Here is a 15,706-nt window from a genome sequence, read left to right as displayed (position 1 = left end):
AGTGGAACATGCTTGCTATTTATGTAATAAATAGTTTAAAACAACTTGACATCCTGACAAAAAGCAATGCCTGCATTGTCAGTATTTTTTGTCAGTTCTAACAACTTTTAAAGTGTTTATTTGAAAAGGTCTATTGTCTAGTCCTGAAATAAGACAAAGCAAATGCTGAGTGTCTGATCAGTCTTTATCATGTTGGTTGTTTCCCAAATGGCACCCTACTCCCTATATAGTGCACTACTTTTGACCAGGGCCCATAGGTCTCTGGTCAAAAGTATTGCACTATATAGGGAATAGGGTGCCATTTGGGGACCGTGGTCAAAAGAAGTGCACTATGTAGGGAATAGAGTGGCACTTGGGATGCAACAGTTGCCTTCATTTTCTACATTATGCATGCAACGACGGGAGTATGAGCAACAGAAGGGAGGAGTTGTAGAGCTCTTCATGGACCAAACGTTCACATTTATTTCTGTTGGTTGGTGTGCAAAGAAAATGGCAGTGAACCATCCCATGAAAGGTCCAGCACAGAAAATGGAAAAATAAAGAGAATATCTGCAAAGTCACAAAAATGTCTGCAATTCCACAATTCATTGAAAAAACAAAAGTCAACTTTTATTAACTTTGCAAGTTTGTGTTATGATGTAATCTTTTCCCACCTCTCTTTCCTTCTTCATATACTGTATTTATAGATCTATAATATAGATTTGACATGGCACAAGTCTTTACCAGTGCTGATGAGCGTAAACCAGGTGGCATTTTTTCTGTATTTACAATTAAATGACGGAAATGTACAACACTCCATGGCATACACAATCTCAACATTAAGAACAAATACAATGTGATCCCTCTGTACAAACTAACATCTTTAGATTACTTTATTTTTTAATTTTTTTTTACAGATATGAGTTCATGATCCATTTTAGCCTACAGACATACACATACACATTCCCCATCTGACTCAAACCTTCCGTCACATATCCCACACCTTCACCATGCTACCACAGCAACGGGTTTCCAAAATAAAAACTAACATCTAGACCGAGCAGAACGTCGCTCACAATGATGTCCAAACGCCGACCATTCCCCAAACACACCACTGCATGATTCCCTCTCTTCGTTTAAAACAACAACCACATTCCTTGATTTCCTTCTTTCTTTGGCTTAACGTTCTGTTTCTCCATCTGCCATCACTTCCTCCCCCACATTCAGATTCACTTTTTTTTTTAAACAAACACACAAATAAAAGTTCATGGTCGAGTTCATCAGATGGGCTCCAAAGAAGAAGTCCCTATACCCAGGAATCTGGCGAACCTGGGTACTGCTCCGCCCTGTAGGAAGGCCTCCGGGTGGTGGAGTAAAAGTCCACGTAGTTCGTGGTGGATTTGAGTCCGTGGCCATGCGACTGAGAGCTGTAGTCTGCCGTGGGGGGGAAGGTAACTACTTCCTCCGCGTAGGGTTCCTCGTAGCCGTGTGGAGACTGCAGGTACATTCTGTAGGTGTCGTAGTTCCGCCTGCTCGGCTCCTCGGTGTAGTACACCTGCTGCTGTGGAGACGAGAGGAGCAACACTAAATCAGGTCTGTTTATGTGAAAGGCAGGAACATATCTACTTCGAAGTCCAGTGTTTGTTTGATTTATGGGTCATTTGTGGTTGAAATTCTAGTAACAGCTAATTTACACTCTTTCGGCACTTTCCCAGACACAGATTAAACTTAGTCCTAAAAAACAAGATCAATAGAGAATCTCAATTAAAAAAAGCTTTTTAGTCGAGGACTAGGCTTAATATGTGCCCGGCAATGTGTATCGAAACTCAAGCTGCATGGCTATATAGGGTTGGGTGTAGAGGTCGACCGATTAATCGGAATGGCCGATTAATTAGGGCCGATTTCAAGTTTTCATAACAATTTGGGCAAAAATTTTTTTTTACACCTTTATTTAATCTTTATTTAACTAGGCAAGTCAGTTAAGAACACATTCTTATTTTCAATGACGGCCTAGGAACGGTGGGTTTAACTGCCTCGTTCAGGGGCAGAACGACAGATTTTCACCTTGTCAGCTCGGGGGATTCAATCTTGCAACCTTACAGTTAACTAGTCCAACGCTCTAACCACCTGCCTCTCATTGCACTCCACGAGGAGACTGCCTGTTACGCGAATGCAGTAAGCCAAGGTAAGTTGCTAGCTAGCATTAAATGTATCTTATAAAAAACAATCATAATCACTAGTTAACTACACACGGTTGATGATATTCCCAGCTTATCTAGCGTGTCCTGAGTTGCATATAATCGATGCGGTGCGTATCGTTACTCCAATGTGTACCTAATCATGAACATCAATGCCTTTCTTAAAATCAATACACGGAAGTATATATTTTTAAACCTGCATATTTAGCTAAAATAAATCCAGGTTAGCAGGCAATATTAACCAGGTGAAATTGTGTCACTTCTCTTGCGTTCATTGCACGCAGAGTCAGTGTATATGCAACAGTTTGGGCCGCCTAATTTGCCAGAATTTTAGGTAATTATGACAACATTGAAGGTTGCGCAATGTAACAGGAATATTAGACTTATGGATGCCACCCCTTAGATAAAATACGGAACGGTTCCGTATTTCACTGAAAGAATAAACGTCTTGTTTTCGAGATGATAGTTTCCGGATTCGACCATATTAATGACCTACAGCTCGTATTTCTGTGTGTTATTATGTTATAACTAAGTCTATGATTTGATAGAGCAGTCTGACTGAGCGGTGGTAGGCAGCAGCAGGCTCGTAAGCCTTCATTCAAACAGCACTTTTGTGCGTTTTGCCAGCAGCTCTTCGTTGTGCGTCAAGCATTGCGCTGTTTATGACTTCAAGCCTATCAACTCCCAAGATTAGGCTGGTGTAATCGATGTGAAATGGCTAGCTAGTTAGCGGGGTGCGCGCTAATAGCGTTTCAAACGTCACTCGCTCTGAGACTTGGAGTAGTTATTCCCCTTGCTCTGCATGGGTAATGATGCTTCGAGGGTGGCTGTTGTCGTTGTTCCTGGTTCGAGCCCAGGGAGGAGGGAGGAGAGGGATGGAAGCTATACTGTTACACTGGCAATACTATAGTGCCTATAAGAACATCCAATAGTCAAAGGTATATGAAATACAAATGGTATAGAGAGAAATAGTCCTATAGTTCCTATAATAACTACAACCTAAAACTTCTTACCTGGGAATATTGAAGACTCATGTTAAAAGGAACCACCAGCTTTCATATGTTCTCATGTTCTGAGCAAGGAACTTAAACGTTAGCTTTCTTACATGGCACATATTGCACTTTTACTTTCTTCTCCAACACTTTGTTTTTGCATTATTTAAACCAAATTGAACATGTTTCATTATTTATTTGAGGCTAAATTGATTTTATTGATGTATTATATTAAGTTAAAATAAGTGTTCATTCAGTATTGTTGTAATTGTCATTATTACAAAAACATTTTTTTTAATCGGCCGATGCATCGGCTTTTTTGGTCCTCCAATAATCGGTATCGGTGTTGAAAAATCATAATCGGTTGATCTCTAGTTGGGTGTAATATCCTGATTGTCCAGTCTGAGAGGGAGTGGAGGGAGGGAACTGAGCTCCCTCTCCCTGGGTGCTATCTAGGTAACTGAGACGCCCAGCCCTTCCCTCTCACAGCAGTCACATCCACTCTAACTCACACAATGGCTGATATGATGGATGTCTCCTAGTCTCCTAGATGGAGATGGATGTCTCCTAGATGGAGATGGATGTCTCCTAGATGGAGATGGATGTCTCCTAGATGGAGATGGATGTCCGACCAGAAGGGATTGATTTAGAGTCTCTATTGTATTTACCTGTGTTCTTCTGGGGTCCTCTCTTGTAGGCGAGGAGTAAGATCCGATATAATATGGCGGCGGCTTTCCAGTCCCTGGCAGAGAAATGCACAACATAATGGTATAACTTCAGCTTCGCCATGAACTTGACTTGTTAGCGTACAGTATGTCAAATATCCCATTCCACACATTCCCATAGGCATGATCTCTGTATAACGGTCAAATACAGCTACGCTGGAAAGAACAGACTAAGAACATACAGTCAAATGGTTGGGCACCAATGTCTTATTGTTTGCAAAGCCTGTGGGATGGTATTTTCCTTGGCCCATTTTCAAGCCAGAGGAATCCTGAAAGTCATTTTCCACTCTTGTTCCCAGCATTCTGGGTTTTCATGGCTGGCCCAAAGAGTGTGGCTGGGTAGACCGTAGGGGTAGGCGGAGTTAATGTGGATGAGGCTGCAGCTCTGTTTACTCAGCGCCCCATTGAGGGTTGTCCATCTGGCAGCGGCGAGTCTGGGTGCCCTGCATACCTAGCCTACGTCCCAAATGGCACCCTATTCCCTATGCAGTGCACTACTTTTGACCAGGGCTCTGGTCAAAAAGTAGTGCACTACATAGGGAACAGGGTGCCATTTGGGAAGTAGCCCTACTGTTCCTCAGGGCAACTGACAACGGCCGCTTTGTAGTGGCTGCACAGCCAAGTGGCTCACAATGCGGGTGGACCAGCAACTCTATTGATCAGCAGACCCACTTAAACGCAACAAAAAGGCTCAAGTGCTCTTTTGAACTTAGCCGATCGTCCAAGAGCCTCCAGCTCCCAATAAGAGCGATAAGAAAGAGGGAGATAGGGTGGTCGTGGTGGAGCTGGGGGAGAGGGGGCATGGAATGGGATTCCTGGGAGTGGTGAGGGGAGATAAATGGATTACGGCCTACATAGAGGTGAAAATAACCCTAGGGGATACTTTAATCACGGTCTGGTGTACATGGCTGACACATTCTCAATCACATTCCAAAGTCTCACATGATATACTGTGTTTTATGTACAGTAATAATTCTGAGATCATGAGAATTCTGTCCGCACATCGCTTACCTGTATATTGATATTTATGAACATTGTTGTCCCCTTGGTTATTATAAAATTGCATAGTTGACGGTGCCCTCTGATAATCAGAACGGTGTTCTTTGATTCCCAGTATTGCAGGAGAAGAGGTGGCACTACCAGCTGTGGACAACAGAACACGGAGGTAAGAAGGATGAAACTACCAGCTGTGGACAACAGAACACGGAGGTAAGAAGGATGAAACTACCAGCTGTGGACAACAGAACACGGAGGTAAGAAGGATGAAACTACCAGCTGTGGACAACAGAACACGGAGGTAAGAAGGATGAAACTACCAGCTGTGGACAACAGAACACGGAGGTAAGAAGGATGAAACTACCAGCTGTGGACAACAGAACACGGAGGTAAGAAGGATGACATTTTTGAATTGAACCGTCTTTGTGTCCTTATCTAGGGCAACGTCCCAAATGGCTCCACATTTCCTATCTAGTGCATTCATGTTGACCAGAACCCTGTGGGCCCTGGTGAAAAATAGTGCACTAAGACAGTGTTTCTTAATCCTGCACCCCCAAAGGGGTCCACATTTGAGTTTTTAACCTAGGGCAAAAACAAAAATGTGGACCAGGAATAATTTTTTAAAAACTGAGGAATAGGGTGCCATTTGGGACGCAATCTAGGTGAATTATTGTTTATGTGGCTAGGCTGACCTGACTGGTTGACCGGTGAAATCTGTATGTTGCTGGTGGGGAGGGTGGGCTGAGACTTGAACCTGTCGCGCTCTAGAGTGGATACCGGTGTGATGAAGTGGTTTTGGCTCCATCCGTCCTAAAGGCCAGCAGAGAAAGGAGACAGTGGTTAGTTTGAGCCACAAAAACCTGGGCTGCGTCCCAATAATATCTCCTTTCTCCTGAAGTGTACACTTGTTCACTACTTCCCACAAATCGAAAAGCATTGGATTGGCGGCGACACGGGCTTGTGGGAGTTTCCGCCATATCTCATACACCAGCCATTTCCTTTCAATGAAGGGAAGTGAACAAGTGCACACTTTGGCAGGAAGGAGAGATAATTGGGACGTAGCCCTACTGTATTTAGCCTCCTCATCCCAACACTGGTCATTCCCTTACCTTCTTATAGATAGTTCTCAGGTCTTTGTACTGCCACAGTGTGTTGAGGACCTGAGCAGCAGCTTTCACCACCTTCATAGAGTACCTTTGCGGACAGAGAGATGCATGTCACCACACATTACCCCTGAGAAGTTACAACTGAGTCCTCTTAGGACTATACGGCAAATACATGGCATGGCATGTTTCTGTGGTTAAAAAATGAGTCTACTCTCAACTGTTTGAAATTGCTCTCACTCCATTCCGGGGTGTAACCTCAGCACATGAGCCTAGAGCAAGCTTCTGTGTGGAAGCACAAGTTGTCCTTCCTCGTGCTCTCTGTGTGCATCCCGAATGGCACCCCTATCCCCTATATAGTAAACAACTAAAGTAGTAGCAGTAGACTGAAAAGTAGTGCACTATAACGGGAATAGGGTGCCATTTGCGACGCACCCTTTGTCTGAGCAGCAGCTGAAGCCTCTCTCTCACCTCTCTCCCCTGCCCTTGGTGATGTTGACCAGCTTCTCGATGCCGCCCGTGTCGGCCAGTGCCTTGGCGTTCTCCATGTTCTTGCTGGTGACCTCGTGCAGGGTGCAGCAGATGGCCGCCACCGTCTCGTCAGAGAGCAGGGTGGTGTTCCCCCCAGGGAGACGGTTCACCAGGTCCCTCATCGCATACTTCCCTGGAAGGGAGGGAGGGAGGGTATTATGTACTTATAATTTCTGTTACGAATTTACGATCGAGATTATGGCAAGGCTTCTTTATAAACCCACTCTTGCTTCCTCATCCTTACCTCCACAGACATTTTGTTCTATTTGACTTTTTAACAGCAAATAAATGAACTAGCTACACCTTTAAATAAAACTGGAACGCAACAGGGAGAGAGAGAGAGAGACAAAACGGAAATAAAGAGACATTCATTGCATTTTTGATATACCGTGTCTTACATAATGTATTTGTACTGCAGATGCCTTCCTCTAGGGCAGGAGACCTAGAGTACACCGTGTACTTTTGTACTTTGCTGATGCTACATTTGTTCACCTTGAGTTGTCCTGCCACAGCCTGCCATGTACCTTTCCTATAGGACATAGCATTAGTGCCCCCCAGACCCTGCGTTAAAATCACTTGTTTTTCCCCCTGAGTCTCCCTCAGAAGATCAGCCCCTCCAGAGTACCTCTCCACACCCCACAGCCCCTCTCCCCCCCATTATCTCCCCCATCTCTCAGGCTGCAAGCTCTGCTGCTGCCTCTGCCTCGCTGGAACACTAACTCATTATTATTTCCACATAGCTAGCCCATAAAAACCTGGTTTCCCTGAAAAGGGGTGATTTCACAAAAAACAAGAAGAACTGGGATGAAGGGTAGCAATCTGGGCATATAATCAGCAGTTAGATTACTAGACGTGAACATAGATCTTCTGGTTCTACTTCATCTGAAACCTCTTATTTTCCATTTCATCTTTTCCCTTTTTTTTAATACACTGAGTGTACAAAATATTAAGAATACTCTTTCCATGACATAGACCAGGGATGGGCAACTGGCGGCCCACCGGCCACATGCGGACCCCCAATTTCACCCAACTCATTCGGGGTCTCAACTTACTGTTGAGAGTTAGAATAATAGAATACACAAGGTGCAATTTCTAAATTTGGTTGTTCATCAGCAGTCCATCAATTAGCCCATGTCAGCTAATTTATTTTAGATTGGTAAGTTACTCTAGCGACCAGCTATCTAAACATGTACTGTAGTAAGCATAGTCGAATTACTGACCGGGGTGGGGCCCATCGATCATCAGTTATCGTGTTAAAAACGTCAAACATTTAACTCCAAACTACACATTTTTCTCTCCACCCCATGGCAAAATTAGTAAAATTGGATGAAATGAGTTATAAAATGACAAAATCTTCTCTCTGCCCAATGGAAAAAGGTGTAGAATTGCAGCAAACGTGCTTTAAAATGGCAAGATTTTCTCTACGCCCCATGGCAAAATGAGCAGAATTGCAAGAAATTAACTTTAAAACGTATATTTGTATATTCCGTCCCAAGGGGGGCCGCTAAAAGGTTTTGCTTGCAAGGTGGGGGGTGGATGTGGGTACGCAGACCCATGAACCAGTGGGGCCCTTCATGATGAGTTTGTTTTTTTGTGGCCCCCACCCCCATCAAAGTTGCCCATCCCGGACATAGACTGACCAGGTGAATCCAGGTGAAAGCTATGATCCCTTATTGATGTCACTTGTTAAATCCACTTCAATCAGTGTAGATGAAGGGGAGGAGACAGGTTAGAGAAGGATTTTAAAGCCTTGAGATAATTGAGACATGGATTATGTATGTGTGCCATTTAGAGGGTGAATTGGCAAGACAAAAGGTTTAAGTGCCTTTGAACAGGGTATGGTGGTAGGTGCCAGGTGCACTGGTTTGAGTATGTCAAAAAACTGTTTTTGATGCTGTTTTTCATGCTCAAAAGTGTCCGTGTGTATCAAGAATGGTCCACCACCCAAAGGACATCCAGCCAACTTGACACAACTGTGGGAAGCATTGGAGTCAACACGGTCCAGCATCCCTGTGGAACGCTTTCGACACCTTGTAGAGTCCATGCTCCGACTAATTGAGGCAAAAGGGGTGCAACTCAATATAATAAAATGTTCCTAATGTTTTGTACACTCAGTGTATAGTGTTGGTTGACCATTTATTTGATCTGTGCTTGTATAGCACATGTACATAGCCTACTGTACTGGTTGGTTGCGTTCCATACCGACTACATTGCAGATGCATTGTATCAACCAATGGTTGGGCGCCACCCTATCGACTGCGCAGTCGGCATCAAACTGTTATATCATATGATGTGGTGATCTGATACGTTAAACACCTATCCATCTGATACGTTAAACACCTATCCATCCGATACGTTAAACACCTTTCCATCTGATACGTTAAACACCTATCCATCTGAAACGTTAAACACCTATCCATCTGATACGTTAAACACCTATCCATCTGATACGTTAAACACCTATCCATCTGATACGTTAAACACCTATCCATCTGAAACGTTAAACACCTATCCATCTGATACGTTAAACACCTATCCATCTGATACGTTAAACACCTATCCATCTGAAACGTTAAACACCTATCCATCTGAAACGTTAAACACCTATCCATCTGAAACGTTAAACACCTATCCATCTGAAACGTTAAACACCTATCCATCTGATACGTTAAACACCTATCCATCTGATACGTTAAACACCTATCCATCCGATACGTTAAACACCTATCCATCTGATACGTTAAACACCTATCCATCTGATACGTTAAACACCTATCCATCTGATACGTTAAACACCTATCCATCTGATACGTTAAACACCTATCCATCTGATACGTTAAACACCTATCCATCTGATACGTTAAACACCTAGCCAGGTGTTGTGAGATCTGTCCGGCATCTGTAATGGAGCCAGTGTTTGGTCCTCACCTATGAGCTCCTTGTTCCTGACGTCCAGGGCCATGTTCCTCAGGGCGGTGGCCACAGAGCAGACCACCCTGTCGTTGTCCATCCTCAGCAGCTCCACCAGGATGGGCAGACCCTTCTCCTTACGCACCGCCGCACGGACGTACGCCGTAAACTAGTACAAACGCAGAGACGACACAGAGAGGACATTTCGACTCTATCAACTTAAGAGTGTACACTTGATATATATATATATATGTTTAATTGTCACATACACCGGATAGGCGCAGTGAAATTTGTAGTACAGCCATAGTACTAAAGACATGTTTTTTCTTCTTCAGAAAACCAGACAACAATGATGTCATAGCCCCTGTGATAAATGTCCTAGAGCTGAAATAACCAAGAGCCACTGACACACGACTTTCAGCTGGATATCTAGCTTGACCTAGCATCCTTCCTTGTCCCAGAAGCTAAACATGAACAACTAGGGGGTTTAGGAGAAAGCACTAAAAGTGACTTTTGACATTTGTTTCACTGAGGAGAGTTCCCCTTTAAAATGTATTCACTTTACATAGCTAATAGACTATTCATTGTACAGGGGAAAACAACACACAGTAGACTAGTGTTCTCGTCATCTCCTGTCCTGGGTGCTGTGTAGTGTGTACTCCGTAGTGTTCGCCATACCTTCCAGTTCCCAGCAGACAGGTTCTGTAGGGACCCCGCCGAGCCCTCCAGAGTGGCAGGGTTGGAGCTCTCAGCCAGCAGGGTCAGGTAGGGCTTCACCACGGCTGGGTGCCACAACATCTCTGCCCCCTTGGGGGACTTGGAGAAGCCGGGGATGGGGCCCACTCCGTCCCACTGAGAACACATTACAAACACATGATCATGATTAGAGGTTCTAATTAAGGAATAAGGCCCGAGGAGTATTGGCCATATTCCTCATGGTTTATGGCCAATATACCATGGCTAAGGGCTGTTCATATGCACAATGCACCGTGGAGTGCCTGGATACAGCCCTTAGCCGTGGTATATTGGCCATATACCACAAACCCCTGAGGTGCCTTATTGCTATTATAAACTGGTTACCAACGTAATTAGAGCAGTAAAAATAAATGTTTTGTCATACCCGTGGTACACTGTATATACCACGGCTTTCAGCCAATCAGCATTCATGGCTCAAACCACCCAGTTCATAATACAATTTTGACTATATATATATATCAAGTGTCTCAGAGTAGGAGTGCTGATCTAGGATCAGTTTAGCCTTTTAGATCATAACGAAGATGATTATATGCACAGGCGGGACCTGATCCTAGATCAGCACTCCTACTCTGAGACGCTTTGTGAATACGGGCCATGATCTTCTCTAGAGCGCTCCTAGAAGAGTTAAAGGCAATATGTCAGTGTGTTATATGTGAAAATGTGATTGTATTATACATTGTATTTTAATGTTTAAGGACTAAAAGAGATGCAAATAAAATAAAATCAAAGTAATAGTTCACTCCAAAATCAAAGTCGGCAAATGTTTTCCATTTCTCAGAAGGGAGAAATGAGTCCACGTCCCATCATGCCATCTGTTGCGTAGATCCAGCTATACGGCGCCTCGGTCCCAAATGATTTGAAAAGACAGGCAGGCACCGTCATCTAACTTCGTCATGTCAGACAAAACAGATGTGGGGGGACTTGGACTCTTGCTACTAGACCACTGTTGAGATCTTAAAAAAAACGTTTGACAAACATTTGGAATGAACAATCACTTAAGGCCTAGGGAAGTGTCATGTGTTATAATTCCACCACTCAGTGATGAGTTGTTATCCCGGAGCTCAGCTGGAGTGAACATTCCCTTTGAACACCTAGGAAGTGATATTTCCACCCTCAGACTGAAGTTTCGTCCCCAAATGGCACCCATTATAGTGCACTACTTTTGACCAAGAACCATAGGGTGGACGACATAGGGTGCACTACATAGGGTATAGGGTTGCCATTTGAGATGCAACCCAAGATGTTATTCTCGAGCTCACCTGCTCTTCCTGGGAACCCTTCTTCTTCTTCCTCTTCCGGCCCCAGCAGCTGGAGTCCACATCCTTACTGGGAGACTCACTTCCCAGCAGGCCGTCCAGCTCCTGGGCTCCCTGCAGCCTCGACGGCGGCATCTCCAGCTCCAGGCGATACGACAGGTTCCTCAGAGTGCAAATACAGTTCTCCACAATCTAGAGAGAGAGAGATGAAGGGCGGAGGGTCATTTACTTGATTTATTGACATCTTCATTGGTTTAATATGTTTCTACAGGTTTGATATGTTTCTATACGTTTGATATGTTTCTACAGGTTTGATATGTTTCTACAGGTTTAATATGTTTCTATAGGTTTAATATGTTTCTATAGGTTTAATATGTTTCTATAGGTTTAATATGTTTCTATAGGTTTGATATGTTTCTATAGGTTTGATATGTTTCTATAGGTTTGATATGTTTCGATAGGTTTCGATAGGTTTGATAGGTTTCTACAGGTTTGATATGTTTCTACAGGTTTGATATGTTTCTATAGGTTTGATATGTTTCTATGGGTTTAATATGTTTCTATAGGTTTAATATGTTTCTATAGGTTTGATATGTTTCTACGGGTTTGATATGTTTCTATAGGTCTGAGAAAGAGAGAGAGGGAGAGGGTTGGAGAGAGAGAGACAGAGAGAGTGTGTGAGAGAGAGATCTCAATAAGTACACTATACATTCTAAGAGGTTTGTTCCAGTGAAATAGTGCTCAATAAGCTGTACAGCCTCTGTGTGTTGGTGTGGAGACATCCCAGGCCTGCTGTAGTAATGAATTAGGTATGGGACCCATGGTGTTAGAACAGAATAAAATGTCTCCACTTAGAAACAGAGATCTGGGTTTAACAAATGGGTTTAATTCCTTACTGTTTGATGCCCACTACTGGGATATGAGCATAGCAATAAATACACTGGATGTATCCCAAATAGCACCCTATTCCCTTTATAGTGCACCTTTCTTGACCCGGGCCCATAAACGCACTGGTCAAAAGTAGTGCACTATATAGGACAGGCCAAATTTATAGGGGAGATACTCAACCGTAACAGCTGGCTAAGGGACCAGTGATGAAGTCCATAAACGTTTAAGTGGACGCTATTAACATTGTAGACATATGGGCTGATAGAAGGCCTTCCCAGTCAAGTAACTGAGCTGTGCAAGTCAATGTGAGCGAGAAATGATCTATTCAATTCAAAACTGGTAGGGTAGGATTTCTACTTCACCCCTACAGCTGCCTGCCATCGTGTGACAACATGTTATCTAGTCGACACTGTGTGTGTTTGCGCGCACGTGTGTGTGTGTGCGTGCATGTAGGTGTGTGTGTGTGCGTGTGTTTGTGTACAGACCTTGCTGTCGAAGTCTGAGGTGTTGACACAGGCCTTGATGACGTAGAGTAAAGAGTCCACCAGTCCCTCACAGGAACGCATCTGTTTTCTAGCCTCCTCCCCCGCCGAGCTCAGGTTCCTTTAAAAACAACACACACCAGTCAGGATATAGGCCCCTACAGCACACACACACAATAACACACAATCACACACAAAGACGGCCCAGCAACATAAACAAACAGCCACTTTCTTTTTTTAAAGGTCTTGTCCCAAATTCTACCCTATTCCCTACTCAGTGCACTACTTTCAACCAGGGCCCATAAGGCTCGGTTTAAGGTAGTGCACTATAAAGGGAATAGGGTAGTATTTGCGACATAGACAAACTGTGTGTGTTTGTTCCCCTAGCGCGACTCTGGTGTGTGTTGTGGGGGTTTTACTTGCGCCGTCTCATCCATAATGGATGAGGCTCTCTGGTCGGCCTGGGTGATGCCGTTATGAGTGCTTTGGAGAGGGAAATGAGAGCCTAACTGAGCGCGCTCAGAGGCACAGCTCCATTTGCTGTCACCAATTAGAGAACAAACTCCAGCATTCACTGACTGGCATCCGTCCCTAACGGCAACCTCTTCCCTATTTCGTGCAGGACTTTCGACTAGGGCCCATAGGGTACTGGCCAAAAGTAGTTTACGAAATAGTGAATAGGTTGCCATTTGGGACGCATTCACTGCCTTCAAAGGAAGGGCCCTGGGAGGGTGGCTGGAGAGCCAGAATACCCTTCCCTATGGCTGGGGAGTCTTTTACCCTCTACACTGTCTGACTGTGTAACCACAACGGACTGACTCATTTAACCTAAATCCAATGACAGGTTGACAATTTTGGTTGACTTCACGTTAAGTGACAACTCAACCAAATGTAAATCAAAACTAGACGTTGAACTGATGTCAGTGCCCAGTGGGACTTTATTGTATAGGTAAACACACGGTACACAGACTTTCTGTCACTGTGTATTTTTTTAAAAATGAATACTGCCATAGATGACCTGTTTACAATGCATTATTTGTAAGTTCCCATGGGCAGGTTCGTCTCATTCCCTAGTCATGACTCGTGTTTGTAATATTATTTACAGAACAGCTGGAAGGCTATGTTCAAATATGAACCGGGCTGCAGGAGCTTGAAACATCCAGAAGGGGGTGGTATCATCATACACAAAATGTCCGTTACCTCATACAGCCACTGGTGTTCCTCAGGACCAGAGACGAGTGGAACTTGAGTTTGTGGTCCTCGTCGAATGTCGAGCTGCTCCACCCGGAATGGGGTATGATCACAGTGTTGGTCAGAGTAGTTAAGGCATCCCGAATGATTGTCATCTTGACGGAGTCACAGGAGGAGAGGTTCCACAGCACCCCTGCAGAGAAGACGGAGGAACGGGAGGGGGGGAACATGTTAGAGAGAGAGACAGGGCCACAAACTCCTGGTTGTGTCAGCTGTCATGTGCAGTTAGGCTAGCCCCACAGAGCTGCCGAGGACCAGGGCTTTTTTTATAGCTCAGCACACACACACACACACACACACACACACAGAGAGAAGAGACGAGAGGACCAAAGGAAAAATAATAGCCCTCGTCACAAATGAAACCCATCCTCCAGCTGTGAGACGTCGGGCATCTGGATCAAATAGAACCTTAGAAGCATTACATATCCTGCAGGCAACTGAGGAAGACTTTTCACTCGAAATGAACACAAACAGCATATGGCACCGGCTCAGCGGTTTAAAACGTATCGTATGAATAATGTCTTCCCGATATCATGTCATAATTTTATTCATTTGAAATGCATGTACGCTAACCAGTGATACTTCTAGTATACAGTATTTGATGCTTCATCTGCTCCAGATGACCCAGTGTGGAGCCTGTTCTTTATATCAGATGGCTGTGACTGGCAGCAGAAAGCACAGGCTGATTTCTGCAGGGCGTCAATAACCTTGGACAGGGCTGCAGCTCAGCTCCTATCTAACCACAGGCAGCGAGCGAGACGTAGAATGGGACCCTGTTCCCTATGTAGTGCGATACTTTTGAACGGAGCCCTATGGCACCTTATTCCCTATGTAGTGCACTACTGCTGACCAGATCCCTATGGGAACCCTATGGGCCCTGGACAAAAGTAGTGCACTATATAGGGAATAGGGTGCCATTTGGGATGCTTGTATAGCTGCTATCTCCTGCTGCGGGCAGAGCAATAGAGAATTATCTACACCCCGCTGACTGGCGGATCTCTTTGGTTGTGTGTGAGGATAGGCAAACATGAAATTCTACACATTTTTCCATGGCTTATCCCGTGTCCTTATGCTATCTGAGTGACTCAAACATTATAGCGAAATCAATAGGGGCCCCATGCCATGACATTTTGGGGAATTGTAGATTCTCGCTGACCGTGTAGTTTTTATTTTGCCGATTGTTAGTTCTCAAAGATGATCTTATTTAACAATATATAGCTCCATTATATTTTCGACATGCTTTATCTCTGGTTTTAGTCATTTAAGTTTACACTGAAAACTTTTTACCATCCTGAAATCATTTCTTTTGGAGTGGCGGCAACGGTTTAGCAGCGGCATCCCGCCTCTGCTAAATTAATATAGGGGAAACACTGGTGTGCTTGTGTGTATGGTGTATGGGGTTGCTGTGTGGGTGTGTGTGTGTACAAGTAATCCTCGTGGTTTCCTTGAGCTCTCGCATTTCCACCACAGTGTGTGTACCCTGTGTTTCCTAGACACTGGTCTCTCTTATCTTCTCTCCAATGAAACCAGTGGAGATCATCGCGCCCATTACTATAGCCCAAGGGCACAATATAAAGAGGATGCCAGCAAGGCATTATAGAGACAGATCTGTCTGTGGCCCAAATAGTGTCTGTTCCTT

At 44.2% G+C, this 15,706-nt stretch overlaps 1 protein-coding gene across 6 annotated transcripts in view; it reads right to left on the bottom strand.

Annotated features, from left to right (window-relative positions):
* Window positions 1–438: 438 nt before the first annotated feature.
* The window catches only part of LOC139538435 (plakophilin-4-like), a 143,787-nt gene continuing 128,519 nt past the window's right edge, over window positions 439–15,706 (bottom strand). For 5 of the 6 annotated variants that reach the window (XM_071340448.1, XM_071340450.1, XM_071340452.1 and 2 more), the window contains 11 exons: window positions 14,017–14,200; window positions 12,820–12,937; window positions 11,450–11,638; window positions 10,113–10,286; window positions 9,453–9,603; window positions 6,465–6,657; window positions 6,000–6,084; window positions 5,583–5,700; window positions 4,906–5,037; window positions 3,838–3,911; window positions 439–1,540 (listed from right to left, as the gene is read on the bottom strand). In XM_071340448.1, the coding sequence (XP_071196549.1) occupies window positions 1,286–1,540; window positions 3,838–3,911; window positions 4,906–5,037; window positions 5,583–5,700; window positions 6,000–6,084; window positions 6,465–6,657; window positions 9,453–9,603; window positions 10,113–10,286; window positions 11,450–11,638; window positions 12,820–12,937; window positions 14,017–14,200 (1,673 nt within the window). In that variant the 3' untranslated portion in view covers window positions 439–1,285. The remainder of the gene's footprint in view (window positions 1,541–3,837; window positions 3,912–4,905; window positions 5,038–5,582; window positions 5,701–5,999; window positions 6,085–6,464; window positions 6,658–9,452; window positions 9,604–10,112; window positions 10,287–11,449; window positions 11,639–12,819; window positions 12,938–14,016; window positions 14,201–15,706) is intronic. The other variant, XM_071340449.1, reaches the window with a different exon arrangement.

The sequence above is a fragment of the Salvelinus alpinus genome, chromosome 14 (genome assembly GCF_045679555.1).
Source record: "Salvelinus alpinus chromosome 14, SLU_Salpinus.1, whole genome shotgun sequence".
Taxonomy (NCBI): Eukaryota; Metazoa; Chordata; class Actinopteri; order Salmoniformes; family Salmonidae; genus Salvelinus; species Salvelinus alpinus.
The sequence above is the reverse complement of the archived record's forward strand: the minus strand, read 5'-3'. Positions and strand labels throughout refer to the sequence as shown.